At 34.3% G+C, this 20,578-nt stretch overlaps 1 protein-coding gene across 3 annotated transcripts in view; it reads right to left on the reverse strand.

Annotated features, from left to right (window-relative positions):
* Window positions 1-454: 454 nt before the first annotated feature.
* Window positions 455-20,578, reverse strand: part of LOC121327172 (procollagen-lysine,2-oxoglutarate 5-dioxygenase 2-like) — a 33,246-nt gene continuing 13,122 nt past the window's right edge. For 2 of the 3 annotated variants that reach the window (XM_041271020.1, XM_041271022.1), the window contains 17 exons: window positions 18,917-19,080; window positions 17,489-17,601; window positions 16,672-16,735; window positions 16,479-16,576; window positions 15,010-15,111; window positions 12,305-12,430; window positions 12,091-12,212; window positions 11,230-11,334; window positions 10,486-10,611; window positions 9,726-9,867; window positions 8,789-8,851; window positions 6,642-6,755; window positions 5,902-5,967; window positions 5,539-5,643; window positions 4,582-4,728; window positions 3,656-3,781; window positions 455-1,505 (listed from right to left, as the gene is read on the reverse strand). In XM_041271020.1, the coding sequence (XP_041126954.1) occupies window positions 1,350-1,505; window positions 3,656-3,781; window positions 4,582-4,728; window positions 5,539-5,643; window positions 5,902-5,967; window positions 6,642-6,755; window positions 8,789-8,851; window positions 9,726-9,867; window positions 10,486-10,611; window positions 11,230-11,334; window positions 12,091-12,212; window positions 12,305-12,430; window positions 15,010-15,111; window positions 16,479-16,576; window positions 16,672-16,735; window positions 17,489-17,601; window positions 18,917-19,080 (1,939 nt within the window). In that variant the 3' untranslated portion in view covers window positions 455-1,349. The remainder of the gene's footprint in view (window positions 1,506-3,655; window positions 3,782-4,581; window positions 4,729-5,538; window positions 5,644-5,901; window positions 5,968-6,641; window positions 6,756-8,788; window positions 8,852-9,725; window positions 9,868-10,485; window positions 10,612-11,229; window positions 11,335-12,090; window positions 12,213-12,304; window positions 12,431-15,009; window positions 15,112-16,478; window positions 16,577-16,671; window positions 16,736-17,488; window positions 17,602-18,916; window positions 19,081-20,578) is intronic. The other variant, XM_041271021.1, reaches the window with a different exon arrangement.

A 20,578-nucleotide genomic window follows, 5' to 3' on the forward strand; every position in this document is an offset into this window, starting at 1 on the left:
TGAACCGTTCGAACTCCTGGGAAGCGAGGGACTCGAAAAGGGAAAAGGGAAACCAAGGAAGGACAGGAGGACAAACCAAGGTCTTCCTGGCTTACTGAGTCGTCTAGTTGAGAGGTCAGACTAGGCTGATGCTGCAAAGCTGCACAGAGCCTCACGATCCACACAGGGAGTACAAAAACACTGGAAACGAGTAAGAAATAAACACATAAAGGAGGGCTAGGGGCCTCCCTCCCTAGCTGTCAGAGCCACCTTCGATAAGTGAGTCAAATGACTAGTGTGAAAGTTGGGAGCAAGCTTTGCTCTCTTCACTTGCCCCGAGGGGACTGTTGCAGAGCTGACTCATTAAAGTGGAGGAGGAAGGTGGAAACTGAAAAGCAATGACCTCACCAATAACATTCCATCATTAAAAAATATTTTCCTTTTCTTGCTGGAAAGTTTATACAAGTAATAACATACAAAAACATCTTATTGTACCTGTGGACAAATAACACTTTATTTTTTTTTAATTTTTTTTTTTTTTTACATCAATATGACATAATACGTTAATTTGGTGAATGTGGTCATGGTGCTCAGCTCGTTTTAAGATGAAAAACCTCTTACAGTAAACAATAAAACTGATTTGATTCTCCTTAAAATAATAATCAGTTCAATTGTCACGTTGAATATTAAAAATCTTTTTAAAACAAAAACATGTTTAAACAGAGTCAATTTCAAGTAAAAGTTGTATACAAATCCAGAATATCATAGCACCAGTGTTCTAATATTTTTCTGGAGCTGGTGTGCAAAATTACAAAAATTGAATACTCTCAGTTCATGGGCACATTATCCTGATAACACTGACAGTGTCACAAGAAATAATCAGTAGTAAGACGTATTTCTGATGACAAAACCCACCCTCCCCCCCAAAAAAACCATAAAATGACAATAGCAACATGTAATCTCCAAGAACATCCAAAATTCAGCCAAAACATAATAAAACAAGAATCTAAAATCTAAATTTTAGAAATTTTTAGAGTCAAGCCATTCAATTATTTAATGGCAACAGTTTAAAAGTATGTTGAAAACACCTTTGCTTTTTTATCACACATTTTTACATTTATTTGAAGACATCTTTATTAAATCAGCTAAATTATCATATCTTCAGTCATTTCCACTTGTTACACTTCAGCTTCCTTTGGTAGCATTTTCTTAAAATAAGATGATTTTGCAGAGCATTGAAATTTCACGGTTTCATGTCAAATGCATCACAAATATGTTTCCACTATTTTACCACTTGTAAAAAAAAAAAAAAAAAAAAAAAAAAGGTGTGTTCAAATAATAAAAAAGAAAAGCTAGCATTTCATCCTAGTTTATGGGTCAATGAAAGAAACAGCAATGTATCGTGTCCCATTTGTAGTTGGTAGTCCTTCGTGCAAGTGAGTCAGTCTTCCTGGGTGCATGAAACTCCATCCTTTTCTTGGAGATTCAAGAGAGCAGTTGTATCTATGAAACTTACAGCCACCACCCTGCAACAAAATAATACAACAATTCCATTTAAAAATGTTGGTTTTGTCAGGCTCTGTATGTCTGCTACCGATGAAATATTGTCCTATATTTGTAATCCTCCACAGCAGATGCATATACCTAATTAAAACAATGTGATACAAGTGAAATTGGTCCACACAAGTTGCTCTTTTAAAGCCAACTCCTATAAAAGTGCATCCTATAACAGCAGTGCATGTGGAAATTGATGTTCCAGTATACAGTGCTCCGTCTTTATAAGGCAGCCCTTTATACTGTGAAACAGGTTATAAGGTGGTACGATCATGGCTCATACAAATGAACATTTAAAAAAAAAAAAAAATTGTGACTAAACCTTAAAGCAAAAATAGTGTACAGAAATTTACATATCTTTCTAATTCACAAACTCTCAGTTACACACAGCAACAAACATATTTAAATGAATGGAACAATACTATTAAAATTGCCTTTGTCTGCAGTAGGAGCCCAGTAAAGTTTGACCGCCAGCTCTAGAAATGTTATTTAACATAATAAAAATTACAAAAACCTTTAAACTATTTTATATGTAATGGTTTAGCAATTTAAAAAAAAAAAAAGCTACTTAACTGATTTAATTATTTTTAATACAACTTTGAAATTACAGCATTGCACTTACTAAACTCCATATACCTTCTCCAAATTCTGACTCGACTCTCTGCTGTGTACCTTCCGTCTCCCCACTGAAATGCCCACAAAACTAAATTATTTCTCTTTATCCAATAGCTATATAGGAAAACAAAACGTATTAAACAAGCACCATCGCCAGTCTTCTGGGTAACGTAGTTTAGAAGCCAATCCTTTAACCCTTCTGCAACTGACATAATGTGACTTTCGGATTGTGTATCAGCACAAATATCCACCACAAGTATACTGTATTATACCTTTCTAAACAGCTGTGAATCTGAAAATCATTTAGAGAACAACATTTTCCAGTTTGATGAACTGTATCCTAAGATTACCTAGTTTGATTTTTTCATTTTTCTTCAGAAATTTCTCCATAACTGTAATTTAGTGATCTCCTATCTAAAAAGCTGATGTAGTTTGAATCTTTTTAGGTTTAATTATTATTTTTGTTTGTGTCATGCACAAAAAGTAGATGGGCTCAGTTTTGTTTGGACTGAATTATGTTTTCTTTATTTGATTTCCTGAAGAAACAATTATTATTAAATCACTAATTTATTGTGTTCATGTTTTAATAAAAATGATCCTAAAAGTGAAATTATATTTGTATGTGTGTGTGTGTTTTGTGGGATGGTGAAGAGACAAGTAGACTTTTCTAAGTTTTTTTTTTTTTTTTTTTTTTTTTTTTTTTTTTTTTTTTTTGCACACACCCCTGGAACATTAAGATGAGTGAAATATATTCAACCTCAGACCTTTCCAGAAAGCCAGATGTGTGCAGACTTGTAAATGGGACAGTTCATGATGACCTACTTTAATAGCAAAGGGTCTAACTAAGACTTTGTGATCAAGAAAAATTTGCAGTATATAAAATATACTTTAGTTAGGTAAAAAGTCAAGAACTGAGGAAAATAAAACTCCTTACATTTCAGCCCCAGGCCAGCTACAAAAATAAATACAAAAAAAAAACAAAAAAAAACACACAAGCTAAGTTAAGTAGGAATAAAGTATATACACAGGGCTTTACAAATGCACTGGATTTGTTTCATAATTTCATACAATCAATCATACTACTGTTCCTTAATGAATTGGACACAAACAGGTAAAGATGAAAAACAACTATTCTTGTTCATCTTAGGGATTTAATATGGAGTTATTTTCTAAATGAAGCAATGTTGTTGTACAGCAGATGTTTCTATGACAATGCAGTGCGGTACAACATGTAAAGATAAAGCACAGTGCTTAAAAAAATACTATTTTAAAAAGGTATTGCACCACTCACAAATACTCAATGGCATTTTTGATTACACAATGGTAAAAAAAAAAAAAAAAAGCAAGTTGGCAAAAATTTGTAAAAGAAATAAGTATATTTACTCATGAACCCACACTAACACATGCACTGTTAAACACTGGAGGTTTTTCACTGATTATCTTAAGTTATGTTTCTGTACTGTTACTTTGAAGTAGATAATCAATACTTTTGAAATGACAAACTCACCTCAAAATCCGTTCCTTTACTGTTAAGAGCGATGTTGATCGTAAACGTTGAGGAATCATGATGTGGTCTCAATGATGCCTGTCTGTCAGGAGTGTACTTAACAACGAAATTCAGCAATGCGTAGCCCTTGAACAAAGCCAATGGAAAGCGTGACATTTTTAAAAAGAATGGCATTCAAAAATAAATAATTCTCAGCTGTGTGTTGCTTAATAAAAGAAAAGAAAAAACTGCCTATAAAATGGTCTAGATAGGATTTTTCAGCTGATTCAGATATTCAAGACAAACTAACAAAACAAGCTTTACAATCTACAAATTGAGATTTAACGATTCATGCAGCAAATGTACCTGATGCCAAACTGTCCTTTGACAGGTAAATCGTTACATTTTTTTTACATTTAAGGCTACTTTGTATAATATACTGACAATTACTTTCAAGTTCATTCATTCCAATGCAATATATGTTGTTAATTAAAGTACTCAGTCTTTGATGACAATACTTACAGTCTGGCCACCCTAGGTTGGCTGTGTTAGGAGAAAGCCAAATGCACTTGAAATTAAAGTACTCTATACATTGAAAAACATGCAACTACTCTCTGCCAATCACATCTATTTGTTGTCTTAATATGTTAATGAATAAGTTTAATCATTTGCATTTAGTTTTTTAAATTATGTTAAAAAAAAAAAAAAAAAAACATAACAGCCTGACAAAAGCTTCACAGACACCACACAGAAACTGTTAATAAGAAGGGATGGAATAACATGTTGTAAAAATAAATTATCACACCATTTACTGTTAATGCATTGCCAACCAGTCATTAAGCTAAAGGTTGAAATAATGGCAGTGCCATTATTTTTCCCTTCCCAGTAATAAGAACTAAAAAGAATATTCCATGAACCCCTGTTCTAGAGTACACTTACAACCTTACCTTTGTGTAATAGCCAGAAAAAACTTTGAGCGTTACTGGAGAAATATACTCTCTGATGAAATGCAGCCATTCCTTATCATAATCAATTTGCGTCATGTGAATATCATCTGTTGGAACATTTTCATAACCCCCAGAAATGCGTTTATCCTATAAAAAAAAAAAAAAAAAAAAAAAAAAAAAAAAAAAAAATTACAATACGTTAGAGGGAAAAATAATTTGGATATTAATGCTAATTTAATTACTGCTGTCAATTTTGATTGTTTTTTTTACTAGTCACCAATTGAATTTACCCTGTTTTTCTTTCTAATTTGAAATGTCCAATTGTATTTTAGTCTCAGCTCACCACCACCACCCCACCACCACCCCTGCACTGACTCGGGAGAGGTAAAGACGAACACATGCTGTCCTCTAACATGTGTACTGTCAGCTGACTGCTTTTTTTCACTCTGCGGGCCTGCCATGCAGCCAACCCAGACCTACAGTGTCTGAGGACAATGCAGCTCTGGGCAGCTTACAGGCAAGCCCACAGGAGTCACTGGTGTGCAGTGAGCCGAGCACACCCTGGCCAATCTAAGTCCCCCGGGCGGCGCTCGGCCAATTGCGCGCTGCCCCCTGGGAACTCCCATCCATGGTTGGCAATGGAATAGCCTTGACTTGAACTGGCGACCTCCAGGCTATAGGGCATGTCCAGCAATCCAAGCGGAGTGTCTTTACTGGATGCGCCACTCAGAAGCCCTGATGTATTTTAATATACACTTTCAGAATTCACAAATTAGGGGGAAAAAAAAAAAAATTCCTGATTTATTATTTTTTTCATACTACTGTTACTTTCCCTTTTCCACATTTTAGAAAGTATCACTCTATACAGTACACTGCTTGGTATGGTGTGCATGACTGCATAATAATGGAAACATATAGGGTAAACATGTCCGATACAGATTTGAATTACCATCTTACCGTATACTTTCCACCTGACCAGCTTCCATAGTGTTCCATTTCTCCTATCAATTCATCACATGCTTTCTCAGAAAATATGGGGAACCAGAATACATCTGGACAGGGCTACAATGGATGATAAAGATTTCAGGTTTACCCGAGTTACATGATTTATCAAAAGTATGTGTGAACACAACAGTTAAAACAATATATTAGATGATTAATCTCTAAATACAATTGTACAGAAAAAGTGAATGCTAGTGATTTATAAAAGTGGGTAAATCTCTGAACATGAATTCAATAGGAAATAATGTACGTTCATTAAAAAAAAAGTTATTAACACTAATTCTAAAAACAATTTGTATTCACTGTGATGATACTCACCTGCTCTGCCAGATTCTGGGTAAATATTTTTGAATAGTTTTGGTGAATGTATTTTTCCTTCCAGTCCTGTAATGAGATATTTAAAGATAAATCATCTTTTTTGGTGTCTACATTTCTAATGGAAAACACCACGCGGCTGAGCTCCAACAGTGGACTGTGACTTCACAGACCCTTGAGAAATCACTGCATTTCATTGCAGAGACACATTCAAATACACAGTATGAAAACAGAAAGTTATCATCATTCGCTTGCTATTTTGTCGCTACTACTTGAGCTGTGCCGCCTGAAGTGATTGTTTTTAATAACTGTGATGCTGTTTAATATTTATTACATGTTTGTTTGTTAGTAATGTCTAAAAAACACCCACGACACCTATGAAAACATGTTCGCCTCTACTGAATCTTATTTATACATCAACTGGCAGGTACATGACTGTACAAGTGGTGGGCTTGATAAACTATTTCAGAATTATGTTTTAAAAAACTAAACTTTGATAACTAGATTAAGAACAGGATAGTGGGCTCCAGACTTAACAGTTGTTTCTTCAGGCCATATGAATTCAACTTAAAGCTGATTTAGTCATAGTTATAATGCTATCAAATTAAATGTGGCTATCTCTAGGTACATATTCTCTAGGATTACATTAGCAACATTAAAATCAGCAATGTTATTCAGACTCACAAAGGCTCTACAGGGCATACAGAAGTGTACAGGCATATTTTGTCCACATTGACACTTACCACTGGGTTTTCAAAAATCTGCCACAAGTCATTGTTGAAGTGAGATGTATTGTAATTTGCAGTTGAAATTAGCCTTCCAAATTCATGGCGATTTGTAATGTACATGAAAACTCCCTATAGTTAATAAGAAAGTCAAGTTACTTTACTGGAAATGGGAATGTAAAACATTATGCAGCACTCACATACCGAAAAAGAAGAGCTTGCTATCTGCCAATAATATTTTTGAACTTGCTGTAAGGAAAAAAAAAAAAACAACTTTAAAAAAAAACCTGACAAAAAAAAAACCCAAAACAAATATCTTAATACTTTATGCTTTTCAAATTTATTTTAATTCTAGACAAATACTTCAAAGATAATACACTTCCTTGTCCTTTACTGGCCTGAAAAAAAATGATTAGTTAGTTGAATCAGGATTTAAACACACAGATCTACAGTGATTAAAATTCTGATTAAGGCTGTGTTCACACTAAGTCCATTTAGACTGTTTATTAAATTAGCGAAGTGCTCCCCCAGTGCTTTCTTCCACAGCAATATGTAAGAATCTAAAACATGAGCTGTATTAAAAACCGGAGAAGTACATCAATAGCTGCCATCTTTGAATGCCTTGTAGGACATTGTAAACATCTGGTTCACAGACCATATTATAAACACAGTGTACTTGAAAACTGCATCGTGATCACAAACAAACTCGTTCCTGAACAAAATGGGAAAAAGGACCAAAAAAAAAGAAAAAAAAAATTAACCAGAACGAGTCCGTTTTAAATGGACCTAGTGTGAATGTAACCTAAAAGGGACCTGTACCATATCTGGACAAATAATTAAAATATTTAATTAGCTTATAGGCAATGAAGGGAATGGGAGCAGGGTAAAAATACAGTGGGATAATTTATGGCAGGGATATTCCAAGGCTTGATCCAGGGTGAAATATTCAGATTAATGAATATGCAGCAAAGTGTGGGTTCATAGTTAACGATTTACAGGCCAGGTTACAGTTCTTTCATAAATTGCAGATTCTAATAATAATAATAAATACTTATTTTAAGACAAACTCTGGTTCCTCTTTTTGAAGTTATAATGCTAATTAAATAGAGAAAGCTTTGGAATAGAATAGCATTTTAGATCACTTAATCCCTTAACATCTAGCTAAAATCTTGTTCGATATTCTGAAAGGGCAGTGTCAGCAGTGACCCTTAAATGGAGCAAGTGTATCCTGGACTGGAAATGGTTAAGGGATTTGTGGTTAGACAGCTGCAGGGAATGCAGGAGTGTACAGTGGGCTGAACTTGGGCTTCAGCTAGCCTCATACCAAACTTCATGTACATTTATCAATTGTAATTTATTACGAGTACTAACAGTTCAATCTAAACAGGATGCTTCCCTTGAGCTTGCAGTTTTATTTTAGTTAAAATATGAAAAGACCTGATTTCCAAACATTTTTACATAAGGCATATGCAAATACGCTGGGATCATACACAGCAGACCATTATATTTTGTCTTGTATGATGCCTGTATTTGGATACTGACAAAGCAGTGGTTGTTTGCAGTGCAAACAAAGCCCTCAAAGGCAGGGTGCTTCTGTTAGTATTTCCAGTATTTAATTTTAACCACTTAAGACTATAGAGTCAACAATACATGCGAGTTTAGATGCTTTACAGTAAATACTTCATTAACTGTGTTTTTATTCACCATTTCACCAGGTTTTCAGAAGAGGGCACAATTGGTAACAGAAGTTTGGAGAATTCTGGGTATATACGTTTTTCACTTCAAGTCAACAAACATCACTGTTAGTTTGAACACTATTTTTTATGTGTTAATTAAAGTTACATTTTACAGTATAGAGCCCACAGGACTGATAATTAAACAGCTACTTATCTATCCAAAGCATACTCTCTGGAATAACAAATCTCACAATAGCTGAGGATCAGCATGAGAACAAAAACTGATTTAGAAAACTAACTGGATCATACACCACCGATTGGTGATAAAATAAAAATAAATAAATAAAAAAGCTAGTAAACAAAATGGCTGGCGAGTGCTTTAAAATTAGGTTTTATGCCGGCTAGCAGAAGGGAAGCAGTCCTTAAATGTACCGTTATACCCTTCACGTAAAATTCAAATATATAAAAATAATTAAAACAAAATGAAACCTTTGGGGGTCTGAGCATATGGAATGATTCCGGAGAAGGGGAGTCTTTTTCCCTTTGTATTGTCTAAAATGAAGGAGAGGCACCATGTAAGTTGTGTAACATAAGGGTCTTTCTATTTAACATACACCTCGAAAAGGAAAGAAGAGATGCCATAAGCAGAGGGCTTTTCTTGAAGCTTTGTTCTGGAATGTATTTTCTTTCAAAAATAGAGCATGCAGCCAAAAAGCAAAGCTTAAACATATACATGGGAGAAATGTAAACGATGCCTTGCTGATTGCAGATGCTTTAAATCAGCTGCTGCAACATTTTGAAAAAGCTCACAGCACAATAGCTTAAAAAAAAAGGAAAAGAAGCACATTAAGCCAGCTGTAGTCTTATTAGCTTAAGATGAGTACATGGTTAGTAGAGAGTAAGAACTGGTGTGATGGTAGTTGAACTGGAGCAGCAATCCCTTTACAACTATACAAAATACCATACATAGACAGTCATGCCTGAAAAAACAAATAGCACATTTATACTTGCCAACTTTTCTTTCCCTTAGTGGAGCTGCAGTTTTTTGAGAAAAGGTTCATTGGCACATTGACATTTCATAATAGCTTAAATTACTGCTGTTCATTCAAAATGTTAAAATTGAAGCAATCGGTTAGAAATGCATGACTAACATTAGCTCTCAACACCCACTTCAAAAACGAAGAAACCATACATCATGCAACAGAGTACTGCACAGAAAAAAAAGGAAGTATTTGCAAATGACAACTTTGTCTACTGTTTATGTTTCAAAAATTAAAGTGTTTAATATAAAGTTATAATGTATAAATACAACTTAAAAGACTACATTAAAACACTAATTACTGTTAAACCTATATAGTTTATTTTTATGTCTTCACACTACTGTGTAAAACTGCACGTGCTATTGAGGAAACGCTACTAATCTTACCAGCTGCCGAGCATTTTTGCAGAGCGCCATGTCAGGGTCCAGTTTCTCCAAAACAAACTGGTTTCTCTCCTTCAATTCATTTCTGAGAGTCTCGCCCTTAATGAGGTAGATATGAGCCATGTATGGAATATTCCATACACCACTAAAAAATAAAAGAGAAAGAAAAGCTTTTTTAAAAAAAATGCATGCATATTTCCTCCTGTCATACAAATATATCCGTTTTTCATTACATGTTCCTGTGTGTTTCCAACCACCAATAAACCATGACCCAACCTTATTTTTTAAAAGTTCAGTAAAATAGTGGAAAATCCTTGGCAGCATGTTTGACATACAAAGCACATGTTCCATATGGAAGAGATCAAGTAACAACTAACTTTGTCTGCGGTTTGGTTCAGACGTTAGAATATTTGTTAAACATTCACCAAGATATAAGCAGATCAGTGACACTGATCAGATATTATAATTTTGCCTGTTTACATAAAATAAACAACAAAAAAGTAATGCTACTTTAAAGCGATATTGTACAATAAAACGTATCAGTTTGGGCAGCACAGCACTTATTGAAGAATAGAGTTAAAATACCAAATTTAAAAAGAAAAACAAAAAAGTTAATCAATGGGGCAGAGTTGGCTAGTTTTCACTGTATGCATTTCATGAGCATATATATCTTTGTTTAATCACTGGTATCATTAGCAACTTGTAATTAAACACTTTGTAACTTACACCAATTCTCAGGCAAAGAATAATGCAAAAAACTTACACTCGTTTGCTTTGTACAATGTCAACATAATCTTCAGAGCGAGCATAGTAACCATCCAGACTTAAAGCACCCCAGAAGTTTGACCAGAGTTTACCATGACGGCTTACCAAAGGACCAATTATTTTTCTGCAGGAAACAAATAACAATAATAATAATAATAACAATAATAATAATAATTTCAGGCCGATTAAAAAAAAAGTCTAACTTTTCACTGCTGCTGTGGAAAAATAAACACTCCTAAATCGATGAAAAACTCTATTCTCAGGTCTTTATTTAAGCTCTATAGTCATGCCTTTGTGATGTGTGCCTACTTACTTTATAATCCCTATGTAAAAAAATCATAAAAGTAACAGGTAAAAAGGTAAAAAAAATAAATATGACTGTCTTCGCCAAGAATGGTTACCCAAGCATAGCCACAATCATAAAATATTTTCCTAAGTACCCAGAAGCATTATAATATACGGGTTGCCAACCAAACAGACATCTGTTTTACGGCACACAAAAAAGTGTATTCGTTTGTTTTGTTTTCACTGCTCAGTGCCATTTATAGCTGTGGCAGCTCTGCTTCATACCGAGACCATCTGCTCATTCCAACAGGAAGACACCCATGATTATTTTTAAACTGGATGGGATTTTTAGTCTGTAAATTGTTCTTGTGGTTTCTGTACTTCAGGAAAAATAGTTACTAGGAAAGGAAATGTGGGACTCTACATGTATCTTTCCACTGTATCCTCCAACACATACCTGTTTTGTTCAATTAACAGCCTCAAGGTCTGGGTGTTTGTCAGCACAACATCAGCATCAATGCTAAAATAGTAGTCACAGCTTTCACGTGTGCGACAGAGTTCCCTAGCAGAAAGAGACAGAACATGAAACTACATTATCAATATAAAGCTTGCAAGGTTTTCGGGCAGGAAATCTACAGTATACATGCCTGGCACATTCATTGTTTTAATATACAAGCCTAGTAGCAGCAAATTGCCATTTACCTAGAAGGTATATAAACCTATTTCGCAAACTCAGTCTTGCTGTGCTTTCGAATTATCACCTCCTCCCCAACCACCACCACCTCACTGCCAGCCTTGGGATTTTATTTTATTGTTTGTTTTTTTAGCGAGCAGCACCAGGATGCTCTGAAGTATGAGGCTGTGCTCCAACTATTATTCTACTTATTGTTCTTCATTGGGTCAATGTTTTGGGATTCCTATAACATACTGAAATAATCCCATGGAAAGACAATAACACAGTAAAAAGAAACTATTTAGAACAATAAATGAAGTGCTCCTACGTGCAACTACATGCTCTACTACAGTACTATTCCATTTAGAAAATGGCTGTTGTCCTTTGTGCTAGACAATTCAGACAATATACCGGTTTTAGAAAAACCATGGAGAAACACATTATTTAAAATATAATTAGTTTTAAACAGGGAATTGCTGTAGGTAAGTGCTACAAAATTTGGATTACATTGTTTTTTGTTACAGGTGATATTTAAAGTTAGTTATGGTTTCCCTAACCAATTCAAACTTTATAAATATACTATAGCCTGTTCCAAAAATGATATGCACAATGAAAAACAAAAACAAAAAAAACTCAATAACTTACATTCCCATATTCCTGGCTTCCCCTTGGCTCAGGTTCTCCTCAGGGCCCACAACTTTAAAGCTCTTAAACACATTCTTATTTTGCACCCACAGCTTCTGCATGTGCTTTTCATGGTACACTTCCTGCACAAGGGAGGGCAGTTACAGTTAAGTGGCTGGCTTCATTCTTAACAATTTCCAGTAAAGGGTTTCATAATTCTGCAGCGAGTACTCACATTGTTATGGATAAAGATATTAAGTTTATCCTTTGGGTAATCCAGGTTCAGTAATTTTTCAAAAAATTCAGGCACAAAGGGAGTTGGCTGTTCAATGAACACACCAATAGTCACACTTGGATATTCCTGATAAATGAAATTAAACAAGATCAAGAAACATACGAAAGACGCTGAAACTAAATACAGTATTGTCCCCAAATACTACCGCTTTCAGTATATACAGTTTTGAACACTTTTCATATTGTTTGTCTAATCTCATTTCTCAGTCATGTCATGTTTGCTATAATGTTTTAGCACTCTGCATTTGTATTATTTAGCAGATTCTTTTATCCAAGGCAAATTACAGAGACTAAGGTGTGTGAACTATGCATCAGCTGCAAAGTCACTTACAACAATGTCTCATCCGAAAGACGGAGCACAAGGAGGTTAAGTGACTTGCTCAGGGTCACACAGTGAGTCTGTGAGTGAGCCGGGATTTGAACCGGGGACCTCCTTTAACCGATGGACCACACAGCCTCCTAGTTGGTACACTATACTGTACATTTGATATAAATAGGCAAAACTGTTCTGAATCTGGTTTAACAAGAGGAAAGATTTTTTTTATTTTTTTTTATTGAGAAACCTCATTCTTAAATAATAAAAAAAAATTGTCAGAAGAAAAAAAAAAAACAGACCACATGCTGTATGAAAAAAATAAAATTGAGGCATAAGATTAAAGTACTGAGCCAACACATACAATGAAAAAGTCTTCCACACGGTAAGATAAACTACAGATAACATGTGTTAAAAGAAGCCACATGCATATAATGTAAACACATTAGAGAACATTCCATCACGACAGTTTAAATAGCATATTGTATACATTAACCATATATATCACTGTATATCTGGCTTGATGCCAAATCAAGCTTGGACATGTTTGTCTTAAATTCTGTGATAAATGAGAAATATACTTAATGGAAGAAAAAAACACAAACAACAAAAACACAATATAATTTGTGTAAAAGCCTAAGATTCAAAAGTTTTGAAAAAGTTGCCTTTCAATTTGTGTTGAGAGAGAGAGAGAGAGAGAGAGAGAGCCACATTGTTTTTGCTGGCCCAGTGTCTCTTCCCACCAACCAAAATGATTTGTATAGGACTTGGTAATTGGTTTTGAAAATGTGCATTTCATTTTCCATATAAATATCTATATACAGTACATCAGAATGAAAAAAATAAAATACATTCAAATTACTAGAATGCGTGCCTGCCCTGGAATTTTGGTTACTTCTGTACATTTAGCAGACAAACCTTAATTATAGATGAAAATTTCAGGACATGCAAGGGAGGATCCACATTTGAGAAACAATTCTCCCTGACGAGATTTCCTTCTTTTTCTGTCCAGATGTCAAAGTCACAAAATGTACATTGCAACAGATGGCGATGACCTATGTTTACACTGTGTCTCCGAAAAAGTAATAGCCTCTGTTATAGATACTAAAATTATATTAAATTAAATAGATTATAGATTCTTTCTCTTCTGGAATTTGCCTTTATTAGCCAAACATGAATAATTCACTGGGCCTTCATGATTTCACTGGAGAGCAAAATCTATTAAATCTGCCCATAACACGATAACATATTCTTAAAAATAAACCACTTGACCCCTTGTTTTGATTACCTTCTGAAGACTAACAGAGATGCATCTCTGGGGTTGTCTGGAATTAGACAACCCCTTTCTCGTTCTCGCTTCACTTCCATGTGGCCCCTAACCACATTTACCACGATCATGCATACTATATCTAATTTTAAAAGTAATGGTAATTTAATGAGGTTTGTTTTTTAAATGATAGCTTTTATAATTGTACATATCACAATAATCTCTTTTAAAACTAATGAAACGACAGCTTTCACAACTCATTAAACTGTATGGTTATTTGCCTTTTTTGGCTGTGATGCAGGTAGTCTTGGAATGTCTGTGTTATTCCAGATACTTAAAGTCAGATAACAGACAGATGTTTCCAGACGTGAACTTTGGACTGATTTCCATAAAACATGTGACTCATCATTTTCCCCAGCATCTTCATGAAAAAAAATTGTTAGAACAAATCCTCTGGGACTTCTACTGTACTGCTTGTTAAACCTGATATTAGTAGCCATGCCTGGCAGAACCCACTAACACATTTTCAGAGTATCTACTGTAACACTCCCAGTGGATAAAACCATACCGAGCAGCCCACTAAAAAGCACAATGGTTAAGAGTGACATCCCCTTAAGCTAAACTTTCTAAAACCACAGCTGTGTAGCATTTCCTCGTCATAGAAATCTCCACAGGCTTTCCCATGCGTTTAATAAAGGTCTCGGACTATGTATTTACCGTATAACATATGTTATTGTTGGATACGTTTATAAATCCCTACAAAACTTGCTTAAACTCTGAAAGTGGTATGACCATTTGGCACCACAGTTATGTTAGTTCTGTGGGTTTTTTTTTAAATTCTCCTATTTTTCAAGTCTGAATGTTTTAAATCTCTCTTTTCAGAGAATTGCTTTGCAATGCCTTTATGCCTGTGTCTGACAACAGACTCAAAATATTCAATAGAGATTTTACAGAAGTTATATTTTACTAAGCATCCTACTAGAACTATCATATTAAGCATGTATTTTAAACTCCTGTGCTGTGTAAGTAATAAAACACACGGCAAACTGCAAATTCAGTGACTTACCTTAAGCTCAGTAAAATCAAAGAGGTCATTATCACAAACATTGCATCCTTGCTCATAGTTCCAAACATTAGGTATGTAATTAGCGAGATAGTTTAGGTAAATCTGTTTGGAAAAAGGAAATAAATAGTTAATACAAATACACGTTTATGTAAAGAAACAACAAAAATGCCACACTTGCTTCTATGACGAAATTTGAGGAAATACATTTCAACACTTCCAGATTGTTACATGCATGCCATATCTAGTAAATGGCTATGATTTGCTATTTTTACTGAAGCTTTTGGATTGATGACTACTTATGATGGCTTACAAAAGGAAAGAATAAAACGATTGCAAATCCAGCACCTATGACCACAAGCCAGTCTATGTAAAGCCATTCCAAATCTTGCTATTGTATTGAAAGAAACAGATTTAATTGCATATCTTTGAGAATCTTTTGAATTTTGCATCAGTAAATCAAATATTGCCTTATTCATTAACTTTACAGGATCACAATTAGGATATACAAAATTCATAAAAATGAAAACTACTTTTCTTTCCCAACATAAATTACACTGTGTAACAAAAAAAAATGTTTTTTGTTCCTGGGTAGTAAGTGTTATTTCCTAATTGCTTATGCCTCAAAAGTATAGAACATGGCTATTATTCCCCACAAACTTTGCTTTTGTGACCAGGACAGTGATATTTCAAAATATCACTATTTCCAATGGGCAAATTGGCAAATGTGTGTCTCTTTGTTCACATAAAGTCAGAAAAAAACAACATATGAATCCAAATTAACATGTATTTATACTAAAGTAATACAAAGATGACTACAAAAGATTTAGAAGTGAGTAGTTTTTGGGGATTTACAATTATACTGTATTTACATTACATATTTTGTATTTACAGTATAATTGTAAATCTCGAAAACCTACTCACTTCTAAATCTTTTGTGGTCATCTTTGTATTACTTTAGTATAAATACATGTTAATTTGGATTCATATGTTGTTTTTTTCTGACTTTATGTGAACAAAGAGACACACATTTGCCAATTTGCCCATTGGAAATAGTGATATTTTGAAATATCACTGTCCTGGTCACAAAAGCAAAGTTTGTGGGGAATAATAGCCTATAATGTTCTATACTTTTGAGGCGTAAGCAATTAGGAAATAACACTTACTACCCAGGAACAAAAATTGTGTTACATAGTGTTATGTTTGTCCTTGTGTCTAGAAAATTATGTTACAGTTGGATCATCTCCAAACCACAAACACATGTTTGTAATTTTGTTCAAGATGCTGCCCACGAGAGGATTTGGAGCACCATCTGGAATATTTTTCCTTTTATTAAAGATCTTTCACCTTTGCCTATGACAATGCCATATGTTTTTTTTTTTTTTTTTTTTTATAGCAACACAATTTTAAAAAAGACTGCAGTTGTGAATTTACTAAAAGGATGTTCAGACAGCTATGTAGTCTTGACTCACTTTGGTATTTCCATTTCCATGAATGACTACTGGCAACGAGTCGTACACAATGTTTCTTGCTCTCACTCTCTCTGTTCCGAATTTTAGTAAGACCTCATCTGAAAAAACAACAACAATACAAACATTGTTATCTTTAATATCACTTATACTTTAGAGTAAATGCATTTTAATTAAATAAGGACTGAAAACTTACCTACTGCTCCATTGAGGTTCTGAAAAATCTGAGACTTGTGATCCAAAGTTATGTTCAGGCTTTCCTAAAATTTATAGGAGGAAAACTATTCAAAATGCAACGAATGTGCCCAGAATCTATACAGTGTAGTTCACACAAAATTCTAAAGCAGCTTTAAGGGAGAATTTTTTTTTCCATTTTTCAGTTCTTTTGTACATCTTTTGTTATAATTACAATGACAGCCATTTAATGCGATACTCATCAGAAGCCCACATATGTCACTTTAAAGATGACCAACATAGTTAACAAGAGTTCTCATGGTTATTTAAATCAGGATAGATGTCCTTTATAAAAAAAAAAAAAAAAAAAAACCCAACAACTGGAAAGAAATTTTACACGCAAGTCGGGCAATATTTGTATAATTTGCTATTTACATGGTTCTTCGCGGCCATTTTAGACAGCAGCAGTTGCAGAAACAGATTGTATAACCATTTAATGAATAACCTTGTGTAAGATTAGCTTCTAACGAAAAGATGAGTATAAATAATGCAAATAAAGAGTCTGGTGTTAGAGCAGGAAGAATGAAGTAAAGACTACTGCCCTGTCTCTGTGATAAGGTAATATACCTGCTCTGCTAAGTATTTCTATTGCAATGCTGTTAATAAAAGTGTTGTTTGACTATAATTGTTGTAGTGAGCGGATTCATCGGATCTAATCCACAATATACTAACTCAGGTGAGAAGATGTTTTCCTCATGTGGTACAGGTGAACAACCAGACAATTAAAACATGGTTAGTTATCATCTTTTTGGTGAAATATTTGTTACATTTCCCCTTACCCTCTGTAATGGATCCAGGTAAACTTTGGTGTAAAAAAGTTGATCATCATCATTATCATGAAGTTCCCACTGTTGCACTATCTTGTTAACATGTGGAGCGTAGCCAATAATTCCTGTGGAACAAACAATTTTAAAATCAGCTGTAGTCAACATCTCCTGAAATACGTGGGCCAGAAATACACTTAACATTGAGATAATAAACAACATAGGGTCCATGGGAAGAGAGAATTTCACCCCCTTAAAAATTCACCAGAGAAATGTAATTGATAGTTTTATTAGGAATGTGTTAGGAAAGAGGTTATCTTCTAAGACCAGCATCAGCAATGTATTTACTAAATAAGGAATGAACATTGCAAACAGGTGCATGAGATAGAGATTCATTCTTTTGCTAAATGAATCTTTGGCACCTTTACCACCACTTAAAACAGCAGAACAAATAAACAAAACATATGAATATGGATGAAAAAATTAACACATTAAATGGTGACTACACTTCAAGCAAACAGTTGTCAACAACCACTTCAGGTCTTGGAAAGTTTTGTAAACAGCCATGGTCACTAAATTCTTGGCCTTTAAAGAAGTCTACAGTGTAAAACTAGCAGCACAACATCTTATACATAAAGTACTGAACTGCCCATTTGCTTCTAAGCAGCCATGAAACATCACATAATCAATATTTTACATGTCTGTTAAATGTAAAATTTGCCAAAAGAACAATCCACCACAGTTAAAGCAGTCATTCTGGTATTCAAAATAACATCAAGATAATAGGCCTGTCAATTAAACACAAATGACCACAAATTGCTGAATGCAGTGGTTCAGGGGAAATTCACCCTTACAGTTTATGATGGGAGAAAAAAAAAGCTGGCTAGATTGCACTGACAGACTGAAATGAATACGCCTTTCACCTAACCCTGAGAAATGAATGAACTAGTATTTTGTCTGCCCTACAGGAAATACCATAGAATGACCACAGAGTTCCTTCCTGTTAAAAAAAAAAAAAACGATATCTACATTGAAACAGTGTACAGCTTTAGTTTTACTCAAAAGCCTTTAAGGCCATTAGCGGCTATTACCTACTGTTAAACTCTGTAAATTAGTCCAAAATCTGTGTCTGTGAAACCAGACATAAATATAGCAGAACTTAACAGTAGAAGAAATTCCTAAAAAGAAAAAACAAACAAAAAAAACACTGATACAGTAAGGCGCAATCATTTTACTACATATATTTCTAAAAAGCCTACCTAACTACAAATCTGAGTTGCTACGCGTCATTTCTAACTATGTACACATGAAATTTCATCCATCTGAAATCCCTGACGGCTGCATCTACAGTGTCAGATCAGACATGTCCTGGGGATCCCAATTTAGATTGTGTCCCATAATAAAAGGTCTGGATCAATCCCAGCAAACTCCTGCTTATCTCACCTCCAGAGTTTAGAAATCTTTTCCCACTCCGGATGGATGGATATTTGTCAGCCAGCCTTTTATCTGGCCAAACCAGCCCCTCAGCAGCAAATACCACTTTGTGATTCGCTTGCTGGAACTTCTTCAACAGCTCTTCAGGGCCACCAGCAAAGATGAGGTCATAACTGAAAAGGAAAAGAAAAAGGTTGCTAAAAGTTCCGATGCTATGAAAACAGCTTATCGTTTACCAAGCACGCTTATGGTGCTTTCTCTAAATTATCAACTCCTTTCCTAAATCCTTTAAAACGGTCATTGTAAACATCCACTAAATACTCAACATATGCAACAATTGGCTGCAGCAAATTATACTTATCCTAGGCCTATATGGCCTTGTTTATAATCCATTTTGAGCTCAACCTGTATGTTGACTCTTACATGACTTTAACCGAAAAGCACATATGTAGTTCTATTTATATCTGGTGTAACTCCACAGCATAAAATCTTCCCAGGAAACTGCTCCCAGGTGAAGTTTCTGTACTAAACAGACATCTGTTTTTAGAATTGTTACGCACATCGGCTAAAACAAAACCATTTGCATCACAAATTGATTAGTCACTTTGAACAGGAGGTGGCAATTGTAAACCATCAACTATGCAAAACCCCCAAAATAAATAAATTAGATAAAATAAATAAATAAATGTACAAACCATACTTTTTTGGGTACCTACTTTCAATGATTTTGTATTGCATGTAGTAATGTTAGTGCGTTAATAAATCACCACTGGGGACATACAGTTGGAGTAGTACAGTTAAACAGTGACTGTTTAGATTATTAAAATAAACCCCGCAGCAGTTAAGGGTGGAGGTATATAATAAACTGAATGTTTGATTGAAGCCCATACAAAATACTAGTTTTTATAGTGTGCTTATTATTTTTAAACTCATAATTTGCCACGCATGCTGCTTGTGTTCCTAGCAGTTTTAGTCACCCTTTTATACCAATTAAGAAACATTTTTCCACTGTATAATAAACACCTTTTAAGAAAGGTGTTTTACTTCAGGCATTCATTTTAAATGGATACCTAGTCATTTACAAAACAAGTGGTTAAAGTAAATAACCATGTATTATGTTCGTTTTCTTAAACAAACCACAATGGCACCATGGTTTGTTGCTAGGAACTTCAGAAAACTAGCTGATTTTTTTTTGTTTCAGTACTGGTATATAAAATTACATAAAAAAAAAAAACAATTTAAAGGGTTTCACGGCCAACATGTTTCATGACATGATTCCAAAATCTACAAATGATAGTAATTATACAGTTTTATACATCATTTTTTTTAAAAAAAGGCGTTTCTTTTAAATAAATGTAATTTAAAGAAAGACTATGATGGCAACTTCCCAATAGTCTATTTGTCTGCTGTGGTATAAAATATTTTAAAGAAACTGCAAACTACAGTTTGTGCATGTCTGCACATTAAAAGAAACATGACTGATGTTGTGACTGAAGAGACAAAATAAATGAAAAGCATGGCTTGTTTTACTAGAACAAGTTAAGAAATGTTTTAGTACAGTTATAAAGGCTGCATTTCATAGTCACATGCAATATATTTTATTAAAGATCACCCCTGCAGAGTTTTACATTCTTCATATATTCAAAGTCTATTCATGTTTTAATTCATAGT

This window comes from Polyodon spathula, chromosome 14 (genome assembly GCF_017654505.1).
Source record: "Polyodon spathula isolate WHYD16114869_AA chromosome 14, ASM1765450v1, whole genome shotgun sequence".
NCBI classification, from domain to species: Eukaryota; Metazoa; Chordata; class Actinopteri; order Acipenseriformes; family Polyodontidae; genus Polyodon; species Polyodon spathula.